General features: G+C 34.9%; 1 protein-coding gene across 1 annotated transcript in view; it reads left to right on the top strand.

The window, feature by feature from the left end:
- rai14 (retinoic acid induced 14) overlaps window positions 1–8,185 on the top strand; it is a 61,216-nt gene extending 53,031 nt beyond the window's left edge. Inside the window, exons 16-18 of the mRNA XM_060890541.1 lie at window positions 742–897; window positions 3,484–3,549; window positions 4,334–8,185. Of these exons, the coding sequence (XP_060746524.1) occupies window positions 742–897; window positions 3,484–3,549; window positions 4,334–4,411 (300 nt within the window). The 3' untranslated portion in view covers window positions 4,412–8,185. The remainder of the gene's footprint in view (window positions 1–741; window positions 898–3,483; window positions 3,550–4,333) is intronic.
- The last annotated feature ends 8,791 nt before the right edge of the window (window positions 8,186–16,976 follow it).

Here is a 16,976-nt window from a genome sequence, read left to right as displayed (position 1 = left end):
TAGAACCTGTCCCTATGGATGAAATAACCTGTAGACTTTTCATAAAATGCAACTAAACAGCAGCTGAACTCATCTGACAATCGTCTTAATGGGCGTGGCCTATTAGTCTAGTAAGAATGTATGATTGACAGCTCTCAGTCTGAGACATTGTTATATCACACCACTTGGCACTTTCTATAAGACCCAGCACGGGAAAAAAGGAAGCTTTCAATGCATTTTGTTACTGTGTCAAAAACATTTCAGACCGTAAAGACTTCTTGCTCCTTGGGTTTGTATAAAGCAGCATAAAGTTTAACACGCCCTTGGAACGCGCTCTTGGAAGAGATTTAAAGTGCTTCCCCTCTTGGATACAACCTGTTTATGGCATTCTCTGCAGATGACATTGTTTTGCTGCTCATCTGGTCTTGTAAATCTGAACCAACTCCGAATAATAGAGGCATTGTTTCTCTTTTTACTAACCGTATTGTGGACCTGCGTTGTCTCCCTCCATGCTGCAGGATAAATTGTGAGGGAGTGAGCGAGGCCAGGTTTGTGTTCAGAGAGCTAGTTTGGGCATCATCACATTACAACAACAACTTTACTGAAAGATCGATAAATGCAGGCCGATGCTGCTAGGATTTGACTCCTTCAGTTCCAAAGTGACACATGTTCAGCTCGGTTCAAAACAGAAACCTAGACTACACCGGTAGAGGCTTCTAAAGTATTTTCTGCTCATTTGTAGTGTGTTTTCCATTATTTAAGATCGATGATCTGTCAAAAGAGGTGGGGAAGTTGAAGGAGGCCCTGAACAGCTTGTCCCAACTCTCGTACACAACAAGTAGTCCGAAAAGCAGACAGCAGAACCAGCAGGTTGATTCTCTCCAGCAGCAGATCAAACAGCTGCAGTACCAACTGGCTGTGAGTTAAAGACTTCTCTTACCTCACTTTGTATTAACAAAACATCAGAGACTTCAGTATAGAAGGAAATACGTTTGTATGATATGATAGGAATCAATATGCAAGTTAAACAGCGTCTCATAATGAAATTACCTCTGAATCTCATCAACAAAGAATATATTTCCATAAAAGTAAATCTCTTTGCACTTAACCCATATAAGGCAGATTGTATTTCATATTCTGCATTCATATTCTATATTTTTGATATATTTTTCTCCTCACTTAACTGTAGCTGAGATCTATTTTTGTTGTAATCCTATTTGTAGTCTGTTTTTATCCTTTTAACTGTCAGAAAATGCATTGAACTGCATATCTTACTGTGCATGATGAATTGTTTTTGACAGAAAATTCGAATTGAATTAAACAAATAAAGGATTTTATGTAGAATGTTTTTTCACATACCTCAGAAAGTTTTGGAAAAAAACTACTCCAGACCATCAAGTATGTGTGTATGTACTGTATATACAGTATGTGTCTGTGTGTGTGTGTATATGTATGTATGTATGTATGTATTAGTGCTGCACGATTAATCATATCGCAATCGCGATATCAAGCCTGTGCGATTATATGACGCAAAATGCTGCGATTTTATGAAATAAATAAATGCATGTGTGGACATGACAACCCATTCTCTCTGAAAGCTGTTTGCCTATTTCATACACTACACCGCTATCCGCTAAGGCCATCCTTAAAATATTCTTGTTTGCCGTAACCCGACCGACCCTGTCAATTTAGGACCGACTCAAGTCCGACCAACTTGCCGGTTGTAAATTTGCGTTAAGACCGACCTTTTTTTTTTTTTTACTCTTCAAACAACTAATACAAAAGCAATAAAATAATATTAACGGTTCGGGCACCATAATACATCTAAAATAAGCATCAAAATAAGGTTTGCAATGATGCGCCCGAAGGCACGGGATGAAGACCCAGTCAGTGACGTCACGAGATGCTAATTTGTTTAAAGTCATACCTACGTAATCACCATCACCAAAATTGTACTTTTTTTTACATTGAAACTTGAAAAAAAAATATAGACCTACCTACCTACCTTATTATTTATTTATTTATTTATTTATTTATTTGTTTGTTTATTTATTTTGAACTGTTACTGCAAACCAAAATATTTTTAAGGATGGCCTTATAAAAAAAAAAGACCAGTGAGTTTCAGTTTAGGCAGTGGCACGTGTGGCGCGTATGGTCATGTCGTGACTTTTTCCGGAGTGCAGCGCGGAACGGGTGAAGATGGATGCCGAGCAGACGGACACTGAACTGGTGGCCAGAAAAAATGCTAACTCTGTTATATGGCGATAATTTGGCTATAAGATATCCGACACTGAGCAGAGAGAGGTACTGTGTAGAATTTGTAAAAATAAAGTTGCTACATCACGTGGCAACACGGCAAACTTATATCAGCACCTGAAACAGCACAGAGAAAAGTATGATGAATGCATGAAGTTAAAAGCCCAGATTAGTAAAGAAACAACTGAACAAAAAGAACAAACCACAATTACAGATGTGTTTGAGAGTGTTGCGCCATATGAAAGATCTTCGCAGAAATATCTGTGCATACAAGCAACAAGCTCTGAATCAGAGAGAGCTTTTAGCACTAGTGGTAATGTTGTATCGAATCATCGCACCTGTCTGAAACCAGACATGGTGGATATGCTTGTTTTTTTGGCAAAGAACCTCTCAAGTGATAAGTAGAGCTTTTTAGAAAGAGGATTTGGAAGTAACAGTTTGTTGCTTTGTTTTTGTAAATGACCAACAATAGTTTTAGTGGTTTGAACCACACATTTATATCCAAATTCCTTTTTGAACGTTTATACAAAAATGTTACGTCCAGGTAAAATATCCCTGTTTGGACAGAATGTTCAAAATATCTTATTTTCATGAAAATAGAAAATACTTTGTTCTATTTATTATATTTAGCTGTACTTTAATTTAAGCTGTAATTTAGCAGTAATGCAAAGATGTTCTTTTGTAAAAATATTTTAATTTGAAAACATTTTGCATTTGTTTGTTGTTGCTAATTTGAATTGAGAAATACAAATTTCAACATTATCAGTAATCTGTGTGTGCATTTTCCTTGAGAACCAAGCACGTTGAGTCATGATACCATTTGTTTATCATATCACAGTCGCAATATTGACCTCAATAATCGCAATATGACATTTTCCCTTAATCGTGCAGCCCTAGTATGTACAGTATGTATGTATATGATAGAATGATATGAAAATTTCCTTTTCGCCGTGTGTGTGTGTGTGTATATATATATATATATATATATATATATATATATATATATATATATATATATATATATATATATATATATATATATATATATATATATCTGTGTGTATATGTATGTATACATGTATGTATACATGTATATATGTATGTATATATATATATATATATATATATATATATATATATATATACATGTATGTATACATGTATATATGTGTATATATATATATGTATGTATATATAATGTGTATGTTTATGATAGAATGATATGAAAATTCGCCATTTCTGTTTTAGGAGTCGAAAAAGAGGCACCATGAAATTGTTTCTGTCTACAGAATGCATCTCCTCTATGCTGTTCAGGTTTGTACTCATTTCATTCCTTTATAAAAGGAACAGTTAAACCAAAAATGAACACAACACAGTATTACTCTTAGAGTAGCAAAGGCGAGACATGTCTGAAATACTTCATTGCACACAACTCACCATATCGTATCGATCAGAAGAAGTAATTTGTTTAAAAAGCAGTTTAAGAAGAAAATGACTATTAAAACTCTTCACATTTGATCTCTAGATTTTTATCATCCATCTCATGTTGTAGCTAATGCTAGTGTTTGAGGTGCAAATTTGCTATTTGAAAGGGGAAATTGTTTCTGTTTTGCAGTTTAGCAACAAAACAAGGTTAGGTAGTGTGTTACGTTCAAGATTTCATCCATCATTTTTGAAGTGAAAATCACCCATCAGTCTTGCCAGTTTACATATAATAAATGCTAGTTTGAGATACTAGTTTTCTATGAAAGCAAAAAATGCTACTAAATAGCTATGTAAAAAAAAATTCTTGTCATTTATAGAAGTGTAGTGTGAAGTGACAGACAACTGTGTGCTAAGAAAGAAAGGTGGAGCTACGGTTGCCTTAATTTTTTTTAAATTCATGTTTACTGTATAAATAATGCCTTATAGTGAAGACACCAAATCAGTAGGTCTGACTGAGATGATGTAGGTCATAGGTTTTCGTTACTTGTTAGCTACTTTAGCCTCATGGTTCCAGGGACTGAATTGCCTGACATTGCCTGAATTTGAGCTTATTTAGTCATGAACCTGCTCACAGCTCAAATTTAACCTCATTAACCTTTTTTGTATATTTCAGGGTCAGATGGATGAAGATGTACAAAAGGCTCTGAAACAAATTCTGGTGATGTGTAAAATACCATCAGAAGAAAAATGACGTTGCTAATGTGTTCAAGAGTCTGACTAAATAATAGTGATATAAGGATACTTGCACATGTATTGAGAATATGTCTGGATTAAATGGAGCCTTCAGTCCTTCTTACATCTCTGGGGGAAAAATGAAGTATGATGTGTTACATAATTTTTTTTCCACATTTTTTTTTTTTTTTTTGTATTAGCAAGCACTTGCTTTTGACCGTATCAGACAATCAAATAAAGAATGAAGCGGTGATATTACACTCATTAATACATAGTATACATGTTATCTTGTAATCGAATGAACAGTATATGAAAAAAATTATTAAATATTTGTGTGCATTAATACATTATGAATCCGAGAATATCAGCAAAGTATCAGCAAAGATTTGTTACTTCAGTCTGCATATTTGTGGTGTTTGAAATACAGCAGAGAACTGAATTGTGAACAGGGCGGAGCTTAGGTTATATTAATCAGCCAATGATATTAATGTTTTTCCTTTTCACTCATATACCTCAATGTTCACAAAGTACTGTTTCTTCACACAATATAATTCTAGCAGCTTTAGCTAAACTAGCAAGCTACTAAAGTGTAGCACATCACTGTTAGCCAGCTATTTGATTAATCTAACATCAGACTAGCAGGCTAAGAACTTAGAAATAATAAATAGCAACATTTGGTAAAGTTAGCTAAACTATTGTGGCGATGTGTTATTGGCTGATTAGATTTGATCTAAGCTTCACCCCTGGTTGTTTGTCTCTTGGCAAAACCAGCATGAGCATGTGCTAGAAACTTGGCACTGTAGCTGTTTGTCCTTGATTCAAAATAATGCAAATTTGCTCATAATGAAGTTATGAATTATTCATTATCTAACAAAGTGTGTAAATGGCCTGATAAATTTCTAGAGTGACAGACAGACAGACAGCTTCTCATGAAGCAAAACTGTGTCTGTGTGCAAGTCATTTTATTTTTCTCATATTGAGTAGAGGGCTAGTGTCAGAGCTAACATCTCAGAAGCTATCCATCTGGTGCAAAGTAAAAAAAAAAAAAGTGAAAGAAGAAAGAAAAAGTGGCTTGATGGTGAGGGAGAAACAAAAAACTACGTTTCCATCTGAGAAATCGTCTGAACTGTGTTCAGAAACTTTCATCTGAAACAGAGAATGGACACTACCATTAACTTGCTAGTCACCAGTGCTGCTTATTTTATTAGAACTAGGAATACTTTTCCTGTTATTATTTATTTTATTCATTTAATATCATCTCCTGGTACTCAGAAATCAGCAGAACCTACCCAGCTGTTCAGAAATGTTCATGATACCTATTTGCTTACAGTAGCTATATAAATAATGAGCTAACAGCTAAAGAAGTAATAGGAGCTAAACTGATATGTTTCGAAAGATTCGTAACTTTTCATCATCACAGCTAGCTAATTTGACAGGATTTCTGCCAAAGTAATTAAGGATAAATAAGTTACTTTTCATTATTTTCACTTCAAAAAATAAGCGTTTACCAAACATCAGCTAACCTGACGGGATTTTTAAGTCACGTTGATAAATGTACATAATATTCAATGTTAGCGTTAGCCAGTTAACAAACCTTTTAAGTTTTATTCATTAATATTCATAATCATCAATGCTAACAATAGCTACATAACTAACAGCAGCTACTCTGGCAGTTATTTTTAAATAATATCTGTATAAATGTCTGTAATCTTCACTTCTAATGTAGCATGACAGTATTAATAAAAACACAAACATTGAGAGCAAGCAAATTTACACTAAAATATCTAATTACACTACACACTGGACATAATGCATATGAATGACACTTAGTAGTTACTCAGCAAAGAAATTAGGCATTTATTTGCTTAATATAGCTAGCTAATGGACAAAATCTGATTTATAGGTTTAGCTACCCTTAAGCTAGCTATATTTATCAAGTTCATTCTTGTCAGGTCTGTCCTAAGAGCACTAAAGGCTCCTTCTGACACTTTCTCTTAGCTGTGTGGAGTTGAATAAATTGTCTGGAATTGTTGTGGTCCATTTTCTATACCCAGTGATTTCAATTTGAGAATTTGAGACATGACACACTATCAATATGACCTGCTAGCAACACAAATAGGATTATGGTAGCTAGATAATTGTAGGGTGTTGTCCTTGCTAGCTAGTAAACATCACAGTATGTTACCAGGTTAGTAACCATCACAGATATTCAGTAGCATTTTCTGCAGTGTATCTAGTTAAATATCAAGCTGATTAGCAAGTGCTGTGAGGTTTACTAGTGGCAGACTGTGATAAAGGTAGGGATGTGGAAATGGTATGTACAGGAAGATAAGATTTATATTGGTGCTAGCAGATGGATGCTTATGACAGAATGTTGCTTAGTGCTGTAGGAGGCTTTAGCACCAGTGTAGCTTTGACAGAAATGCCTATGGAACAAACACAGCAATTTCCCTCTCCAGTCCTGATTTCAATGCCAGCTGGAGTCCCTGCTAACCAGGACATAAAATCTCTGTGTCCATGTGCCTGTGCTAATTTGTACGGCCTGTTAGGAAGTGCTGTTTGTCTTGTCACGTTTATTTAAACCAGACTGAACAGTGGATGTGCATGTGTCTCTGCAGTATTTTGAAGTACACACTAGCTGCATGTCAGTTAATTGGTATAGACGATTTTTTCAGTATTAAGTTTTAATATTGTAACTTTTTTTTTATTCGTATAGATATGTAAACCTGCATCACAGGGTCAATAATGACACTGGGGCAAGTGCTTTTCAAACATTCAGCACACGGTAGCTTTTTTGTTTTCTACAGCTCCCAGCGCTCAGAAGGTTGAGAGTTCAAATCCAGGACCAAGCAGAACCCAATATCAATCTGGTGCCATTTGACAGTAAAGCTAACAAATATTAACATTACAAAATTTACACAAGCTACTTTAGCTAACATAGAAGATTATATTACACTTTCGAACACTTTCGCCACATTGACTGAGTCTAGCATCTATATTAGCAGTGACTAAACTGGGTGCAGCCATCCTCCACTTAAATATTAACAGTAGGTAGTATTATTAAGGCAATATGAGTAGAAGTTTACTTAGTTAAGTAACATCATAATTAAAATAATGGTCTTTAAAGAGAGACTAGGAGATTAATGTATGAATTTGTAGTTATAATTATTGATGAGAAATATACAAAGGTAATCCTTATTAATTTAGTAAATGTTATCACAGACATGATGCTATTATATAAACATTAAACACGTGCAGTAAAAACTTTTAATATTTAATATTTTATGAGGATAACCGTTCTGTCCTATATAGTGTTGTTAATGCTTTGTAGCTAGTCCCAAAAGACAGTGTGAAAGAGGACAATCCAAGCAGTCCTGGGATTTAAACTCGCAACCTTCTTGTTACTAGCACAAAAGCACAACTGTCCCGATTGGTCTTAAAGGTTGCTGTCTTTTTTTTTTTTCTGGCTCTCTAGTCTGCAGTCCTGTCCTGCATACATTACTGCTTCTTTTCCTGCTCCACACACACACCAACTCCATTCTAACTCCAGGGTGTGTTTACTATCTGATGAGTCAGATCAGGTGTGTGAAAACAGAAAAAACACCAAATTATCCCAGGCAAGAGGTTTGGAGGACTTCAAATTCTGTTCTATCTCATTATTCCTCCATGATTGGCAGTGTATTTTGTGTGTTTGTGTTTTTGCTTTTTTTTTCAGCTTTTGTAATATGTAATATGTTTTTGAAGTTGTTCTGGCATGTGTTTCTACTAGTTAATAAAACTGCTATGAATTTGTTCATGTGTCTTCAATGAAAATTCTGTGTGTGTTTGTGTGTTTTCTCATGTGTTCACAACCTGATTTTTACTCTGGCATGATTGTTGGTGCCAGTTTCTGTAAATGTTTATCTCCTGGAAATTTCATACATCTAGTATTAACTCACATCCAGTCAGACTCATCACAACCGTTCAGTTGACACGAAATACATAGCCTGGGCTGAATCTTGATTAATGCTGAGGCACACAGACAAAAAGGGCAGAATGTAGCAGAATCGACACGACTTTCCTTATGTGAACGGTGGAGGTGGTGTCATGGTATGGAGAATGTTTCCTGGCATACTATGGACTGTTAATGCCAATCAATCATCTCTGAGCACTACAGCCAAGAGTATTGTAGCTGACGATATGCATCCCATCATGGCCACAATTTACCATCATCTAATGGCTGCTTCCTGCATGATAATACACCATGTCTCAAAGCAAACATCATCTATTAATGAACATGACGATGAGTTCAGTGTTATTCAGTGGTCTTCCCAGTCACTAGATCTGAATATTTGGGATGTGACAGAATAAAAGTATGAAAGTGCACCTGAAAAACTTGCAGGAACTACATGATGCAGTTTTGAGAGAAACAGGAGCTTTCCTTATAAAGTGACTTCTTAGTGATTGTATAGGTAGCATATGTAGTTTTACTCTCATTAGGTCCTGACTTTTTAGACAACTTGTAATATCACTGGCACTATACAATATGTTTACTATGTAATTTTTTATATAAAATATGTATAAATAAATTAATCTGATTTAATCATTTTATGATTTAGTAATAATACAAAATTTTTTTGCTTTTCAAATCCTAATAGTTACAACCAACTTGATTATTAATTTAATTTAATCGATTAACCTATAAATCTAACAAATTTAGTGGGATTTCTTTTCATGCTGTTTGTGTATTTTTTGTGTACAGAAAATGGGCAATTTTACATAAATAAACTGCTGTCATGCATTTCTTAATTTCATTCATACAAACTAAAAATAAATATTCATAAATGTGTTTACAGTGAAATAACTATTAAGGAAATACTAAAGTAAACAAATTACATTTTTATGAATAAGAAGTTTTACTTTTAGTTGACCTTTTAAACTTTTTACTTTGAAATCTAATCTAAAAGTTTGTTTAATGATTATCAAGAAAGCGCTTTGTTGAGTTTTTAGTCTTGGTATTTTAGCATTTTTGTTACCATTACAAACAGTGTTCATTTGAAAGGATGTGTATCAAGAAGAACCGTTATTTTAATGATGTAATTAGTTTGAAATGGTAATAATTTGCTGGGGTTCGGTGTTTCTCTCTGTTACCTGTGTGATGATTCTGCAATACTCATAGTCAGACCTTTTACAACTAAGTCTTTCCAGGAAGACCAATTACCACAATAGGACCCATGTGTTTGCCTGTAGCCCGAGGCAGCAGACTATCAATAATGGTGAATAGCAGTGAGTCAAGGCTCCAGCAGCTCAGGCCTGAAGTGCTTTTCATATCTCCTGTAATATGCTGCTCTCAGATTTCTTTTAGGCATTGCTGGAGAAGAAATTGTAATATTTGCCAGTATTGTATAGTATATTACCTGAATGTCATTTCCTTTTGGTTAGTAAAAAAATGGCATGGCCATGCCTTCAGGCACATACTGACCTGTTGTGTTCATTATGCATGTGTAAAAATCCACAAATTGGCTGGTTTTCTACTCAGATGTGGTGCCAGGCTGAATTCCTGGTAAGGTCAGCCTTATACTTCAGTCGCCAGTAGCGTGGTTTATAGGTTCAGAGCAGCTGCTGCAGCCAAAAACCAGGAAATCAAATCAGATCTGCTCATACTGAAATGTTTGTAGCACACGACTTCCTTTCAGGTCCAAAACTAATGGTTGCATAATTGTGTACATCCCTAAACTAATACTTTGCTAAAGGGAATACTTTGATTTTATTCAATACTCAGTATTTTCTAGGCAATATTTTCCACTCTTTCATGCAATAACATTCTACACCCATCAAAGTATAAGTTCATATACTGTGCACAGTCTGCTTCTGTTCACCCCACTGTTGGATTCAGGACTGGACTCTGGCTAGTTCATTTAAAATCATGGATCTTTTTTTGATTAATACTTTGTGTTTTTGGGTTTAATGTTTGGGTCGTTGTCGTGCTGAAAGGTGAAATTTCTTCACATCTTACTATCACCTAAACACCTGAAGGTTTTTACACTAAAAGTGTCTGCTTTTTTGTAGCTACTCATGATTGCTCTCATCCAGAGAAATATCCTGATATCCAATTATAGTACCTTTTTTTTTTACTTTTCCGATTTTTCCCTAAAATGTTTCTCATTGTGTTTCACTTTTTTTTATACATTTTAATTTTACATTGAGGATGGAAAAGGTACTGACTATTCATGTTGTTTCATTTTTATTTTACATTATGAAACTGCTCTTTAATAGAATGAAGTCACAGCGATACCTACAGTGTATATACACTAGGTGGCGGTGTGGTCATTTTGTCCTACATGTTTTTTTTTCTTATATTATTGATAAACATTATTGCAAATACTGATAGTGTAGGAGCCAGTTGAAGCACATACAGTATTCTAAAATGATCATTTATATAAGTTTATGTTTTTTGAGCCCAGAAATGAGTTCCATGTATCCTTCCAAGCAGAAATTGTCCAGCTCTACCTATTTTTGCTAAAAGACAGTTCGAAGTGTGCATGCGGGACCTTTCAGGGGACAGTTGTGTTCAATCATCAAACAACTGTCTGTCGGAAGAAATAGTTTCTTGTATGAAAAATGTGTTTGATTAAATAAGAATTTTTTAAGATGAGACCAAGTTTTGTTTTATTTTTTTCATCTCCTCTGATTTAATGGTGATTTAATATATGTTTATATAGTCATAGGACCCAATACAAAAATAAGAGTCAAATCAATTATAAATTCGAGATTAAATAAATATTTGAGAATACAAAGATGACCTAAAAACTGTCAGCCCTAATATGATCTAAAATGAGTTGTAAGTTTTATTCGCCTTTGTAAATCTCTGTTCAATAACACTTTCTGCTTTAACCGCATACCCTTTTTAAAACAAGTAAAGCAACGTTTGAATTTTAAATGAGAGTTATTACTTCTGAAATAACAAAAAAAGTAAAAAAAAAAAGCCTTTTTTCTGCCATGACACATTTTACAAAGGAAGTAATTACACTTCCCTCCACTGACCCTAACCATTAAAAATGTCATGTCATATACAGGTCCATATTTCACACAGTCATATAGTTTAGTGCAGACCGTCTATGTACTGGGTTTGAACTGACAAATGTTCTCAGCTCTAAAACTATGTCTGTGTATATCCGAAAGAAAGCTTTGTGAATTCTGGCTGCTTGATAAATGAGAGAATGTGAGAGTGTGTAAGCCTCTGAAACAACAAATAAATTAGTGAGCATATTAGAAATATTAGAAATAAGTATAGAGTTTTAAAGCACAGGCCTGTTAAATACCGGACTCTGATTGGTTAGAATTGGTAACATTTTCCCCGAACAGCAGCTCAGTTATAGTTTCTGTCAAAACGGCTCATTTACATGGACTTGTATGATAGATGTTACGTTTAATAATTGTTGAACTCTGTAAGAAGACATTTAAGAGTCTGTAAGGAGTCTGTAAGGAGTCTCCAGTGTCAGTGGTTTCTGGAACAAGTCTCTGAGACAGAAGACTCAATGCTTTGCACTTCCTTGGCAGCATGACAAGATCCTTTTTTTTGTCTTGTAAATTCATGAGGAAAAAAGACGCTAGTGACGGAATGACTATTTAAATCTGCCAGAATGTAAGTGATAACATTTAGCAATAGATAGCATAAGATTTTTTTTTCAGATAAGCCCTTATTATTCTAAGATCTTGGTATATAGACACTTAGTATGAATGATCCAGACAAGCCAATGAAAGACAGATCTATGCAGTCATTGTATATTTGATCATAGAGGCCCTCATGTGGAACAGATCATGCATCATTCTACATGCTGTTGTCTGCTATACTGGAGGTTTTTGGCCAAAATGAAACATACACATTTTCCCACTTTTCCCCAAATGGAGTCAATCAACCAAGACATGTTTATGTCTGAATTTCTCTTCTTTAGTGTTTTACTGGAGATTCGATGCTAATTTAGCTAGCATATAAAGGAGATATAACTCTACATTGTCCATATGTCAATATGTCTAGAAATCAAATAAGAAAATCTTATTTTTAAACCACAAATCCAATGTTTTTAATCAGAAAAGCAAATTTCGTAAAAGCAACACAATTTTAAATAAATAAATAAATGTTGGACATGAAACATGTTTTGCCCAATCAAATAAATTTGTGGTAATTGAAAAATTAGGAAAAGGTTTATTTGATATATTCCTTTTAGTATTCTTACATACAATGTACTTAACTAGTTCCACATTTGAGTTATTTAACACCTACTCGTTTTTACAGTTCCACAGTCTCTTATTTTGTCTTTTCACCTTTGAGTTTTATAATAACTCAACCTCCAGTTTCGTTGGTCCACATTTCAGTATTGTAAATAACTCCAACTCCTATTTTGTAATTTTAATGTTTCAAACTCTTCATTTTCATGATTATAATAAAAAAGACAAAATTCACACACACACACACACACACTATTACAACTAAAAGTATTTGTACACCCTGCCTAATGATTGAGTTTAGGTATCATATTGCGTCCTACCGAAGAGCTGTGACTTGTGACTTAAGTTTTCGCACTGTCATATGTTACCACCTTTGCCATGAGAGAGTTCTGCTCTGATAAATCTTCCCCAGTAACTGTAGTTTTTAAATGGAAAGCTTCTCAGAGGAACAACAGATCAGCCATAATGTGCTACACCACACACAGTCACTGAAAGAGTGTGCTGAAGTGTCTAGTACATAAAATCTTCTTTTGCACCAGTCAGTGTTCCAGTATTCAAGGTTTCTTTCTCATACCATTTCAGGGAGTTTTTCTTCATCACCTCTTGTTTGCTCATTAGGGATAACATTTTAAATGAATAACTTATATCCTGAATTTATATATTTCTATAAAGCTGATTTGGCCCTTGTTAAAAGAGATATACAAATAAAATGGAATTGAAATTGATCATTTATCAAGTTGAAGTCAGGGTTTGATGAATTTGGTGTGAAGGAACTCAAGTGGCTTGCACAAAGCCCTGAACTTCTTATCCAACATCAGTGCCCGATGTCACAAATGTTCTTTTGACTGAATGGGTACACATTCCTATAAAGAACGTCCAAAATCGTATAGAAAGCCTTCGCAAAACAATGGAAGCAGTTATAGCAGTGAAAGTGGGGGCTAACCACATATTAATGCCTTTAGTTTTGGAATGGGACATAAAACATACAGGTGCGATGGTTTGGTGTTCACATACTTTTGGTCAAACAGTGCATATATTTACCATCTTTGTTTCATGGAAATTGCAAATCCATCAGTCCAATGCAGCTAATTAACCCAAATAAAAAATGACAAATACAATCAAACCCTTAGATTAATTAGCTTAAATTTGGTACAAATATAAACAAAGGTATTCCATATAGCATATGGAATTATATAAACATACTTATTGTAATTATTGTGAAATTGGGATAGTGCATATAATGGCTTAGTGATACTGACAGTGTTCAAATATGTTAAATGTTAAATTTTATGTATGACTTGTCTGTTCCCGTTATCACTCACCATCTTTATTGCACCCTTTTGAAATTAATAAGACATAAAAAAGGTCAAGTTAAAAAAAAGACTCTTTTGTATGGACACAAAAGAGCTGAAGACTCCTTCCATAAATGTTTATTATTCGGCACCTTACAGAAAACTTCACCATTTCAGTGATTATACATAGTAGTTAAGTGAACAAGACCTTATTTAAAATCAGATTATGTGGCACATTTGCTACAGTATGCAGGATCCTGTGAATGAGCTGATATGGTAACATATTAGAACAAGCCACTAACAATCAATATCTTGATTGTGATGATTGTGATTAAATCAAGGGTCTTTTATACAAACCTGAGTTCTTTGCGACTGCGTTGGCGTGCCCTGTCTTGACCTGCCACCAACGCGCTCCATACCATCTCCCTAACGGTGTCCACATCAGGTTCCTATGAAGCTAAATGGTACCAGATGGAGTGAATATATTTCAAAACAGATGGGATTGTATTATTAATGACACAGTATGTCAAGACCCCCCCTTTCTTTAACACGTCAAGGCTTAAAAAAACTGACATCATGAAAGTTTTCGGATCTGGTTCAGGAAAGGTGGCTTTTTTTGAAACACACTGGATGGAGCTTTTGAACTTCCTATGATCCGGCAAGTTAATGGCTCAGTTGCACCAGATTCATCAAAAATCAAAAGAACAGAAGCAGCATTCAGACTGGCTTGAGATGTAGCAGGAGAGCCGGTTCGAGAAGACGTAGGGGGTTGGGGGGTGGGTTTAGTGAGGCATGTTCACAGCCAAGTGACAGGGTATTTATGGGAGCACTTAGGCATCTTGTGGAGTAAGAATGGGGGAGAAAAAAAGGTAAACCTTGGTCTAGGAGTGGCTTATTAAAAAGGTGAGAAGTGACTGTACTGTCTGGACAAGGGGAACTAATTGTGCTTTTAAAAGTGACTTCAAAAGGCTAGTCATGTCACTGGAGAACCGTTAGCAAGCCATGAAGGAAGTCCAAAGAGGAAGTTGCTCTTGAGGGCTTGCATCTCTATCTGCACATGCTGGATCAAACCGTCTGCTCTCCCAGAGTGAGGAGCTGTGTACGCCACATGTTTCACTGTCCTCACACATCCATCCGTTTATGTGGAGCCTCTGAAGCACATTCGCATCCCGTCTGTGGTTTCAGCTACTGGGATGCAAACACTTCTCGAGCTTGGCTTGGACAAATATTTGGTTTGGCTCTAGAAATGTGTTCCTGACATATCCTAGCAAGGTCAGCTCATTGGCTTGTTCACAGCACTGTGAAAATAAAGCTTAATGCTGATTTTTCCTAGACACATTAGAGGCAATATATGTCTTAAAGTACCAGGTCTGAATAAAGAAAGAAACAAAAAATCTGACTGAGATGTTACTCAAGCAGCCAAACATCGCAAAGCTCCATATACTGTAGCAACCACCTAAATATACATTTACCAGCAACTTTTGTTCAGAGGTTTAGTTCTCATTCACTAAGTTAACTTTCACTCAGTAGATTAGGTTTTACTCAGTAAGTTAATGTTCACTCACTAGTTTAGATTTCACCCACTAGAATAACTTTCACTCACAAGATTGGATTAGATTTTACTTTCTAGATTAGATTTCACCCACTGTAATAGATTTTACTTAGTACAGTAGATTAGATTTCAGTCACTATATTAGATTTCACTAACTAGATTAGGTTTCACTAACTAAAATAGATTTCACTTGCTATATTAGATTTAACTTGCTAGATTAACTTTCACACACTAAGTTAACTTTCATTCACAAAATTAGATTTCACTCACTAGATTAACTTTTACAGGAAATCTAGGCCTACATTGCACTGAAAGACAATTCCTTTTTGTTCTGACACTGTACTGTAGATAGTGAGATTAACATTAATTGTAATCTGATTATAAAGGAATGGTTTATGGTTAGGATAATAGTGATAGAGATTTTGCCAGCAACATTTTTCTATTTTTGGTCAGAACAAAGATTGAATCTAAAACTGAAAGTGCCATGAGGTCTGTTTCATCTGGCATCAAACCAGTCTTCCTTTGCAACGATTGGCCCTGGGTTTAGCGGGGATTAGTTGTTCTCTGTGAGTTTATTCTTGGCATAAGACAACAGATGCAATGGAGATAATGTGGCATCAGGACATCCCCGAAATTAAATATGCAGATCTTTTAAGGTGGTGTGAATGCATTCTTTAAAATCAAAGCAAAAACTCTTCAAATTAAAACAGTAAAAAAAAAAGAAAATACATTGACCATTCTCCACTTGTGTATGTGTTCTTTATTGTGAGGCTCACAGGCAACCAGCAAACCTCAGAAAATAATGCAGCATGATGTTAATGATATGTGTATATAATGTAATGGTTATTTTCTTTTTTTTTAACGTTTAAAAAATATATTGTTATCCTGTATGACTGCATTTTTAATTCAGTCATAGCTACGAACGATATGGTTACAGACCGATGTAGTAAAACATTCAAGTAGTATTATCTATTACTAAATATTTTGTATATTGAGCTACACATAATAATCCATAGTGTTAATGACATCGTTGTTTTCAAATCTTTTAGAAATTTAATTTATTACAAATTAAAAACTAAAATACACTACAGATAAGTGTTCAGAGCCTTGGCTAACTCATTCCTAACTGAGCTCGGGTACATCCTGTTTGCTTCAGTTGTCTGAAGATCACTTGCAGCAAATAAAACTGATTGGACACGATTTAGAAAGGTCCACACCTGTGTTAATAGGTTTTAATTCACAAGACAAACAACTGAACTGTTAATTGAAGGATCTCGCTGTAGATTTCCATGATCAAATTGTGTCAAAATATCAATTGCTAAAGCGTTCAATGTTCCTAGGAGCACAATTCCATAATTGGGAAATCGACCACCAAGATTTTTCCTAGTTCTGGTCATATGACCAAACTCAGTAATGAGGCTAAACTGGTCTTTTTTAGAGAGGTGACCGTTTCCATGGCCAAGGAGGCAAGAGATGTTCAGAAATCAGAAATGTGAGAACCTGCCAGAAGGTCAATCATGTCAGACATATTC

This window comes from Tachysurus vachellii, chromosome 17 (genome assembly GCF_030014155.1).
Source record: "Tachysurus vachellii isolate PV-2020 chromosome 17, HZAU_Pvac_v1, whole genome shotgun sequence".
In the NCBI taxonomy this organism is placed as follows: Eukaryota; Metazoa; Chordata; class Actinopteri; order Siluriformes; family Bagridae; genus Tachysurus; species Tachysurus vachellii.
Note: the sequence above shows the minus strand (reverse complement) of the source record. Positions and strands in the feature narration are given on the sequence as shown.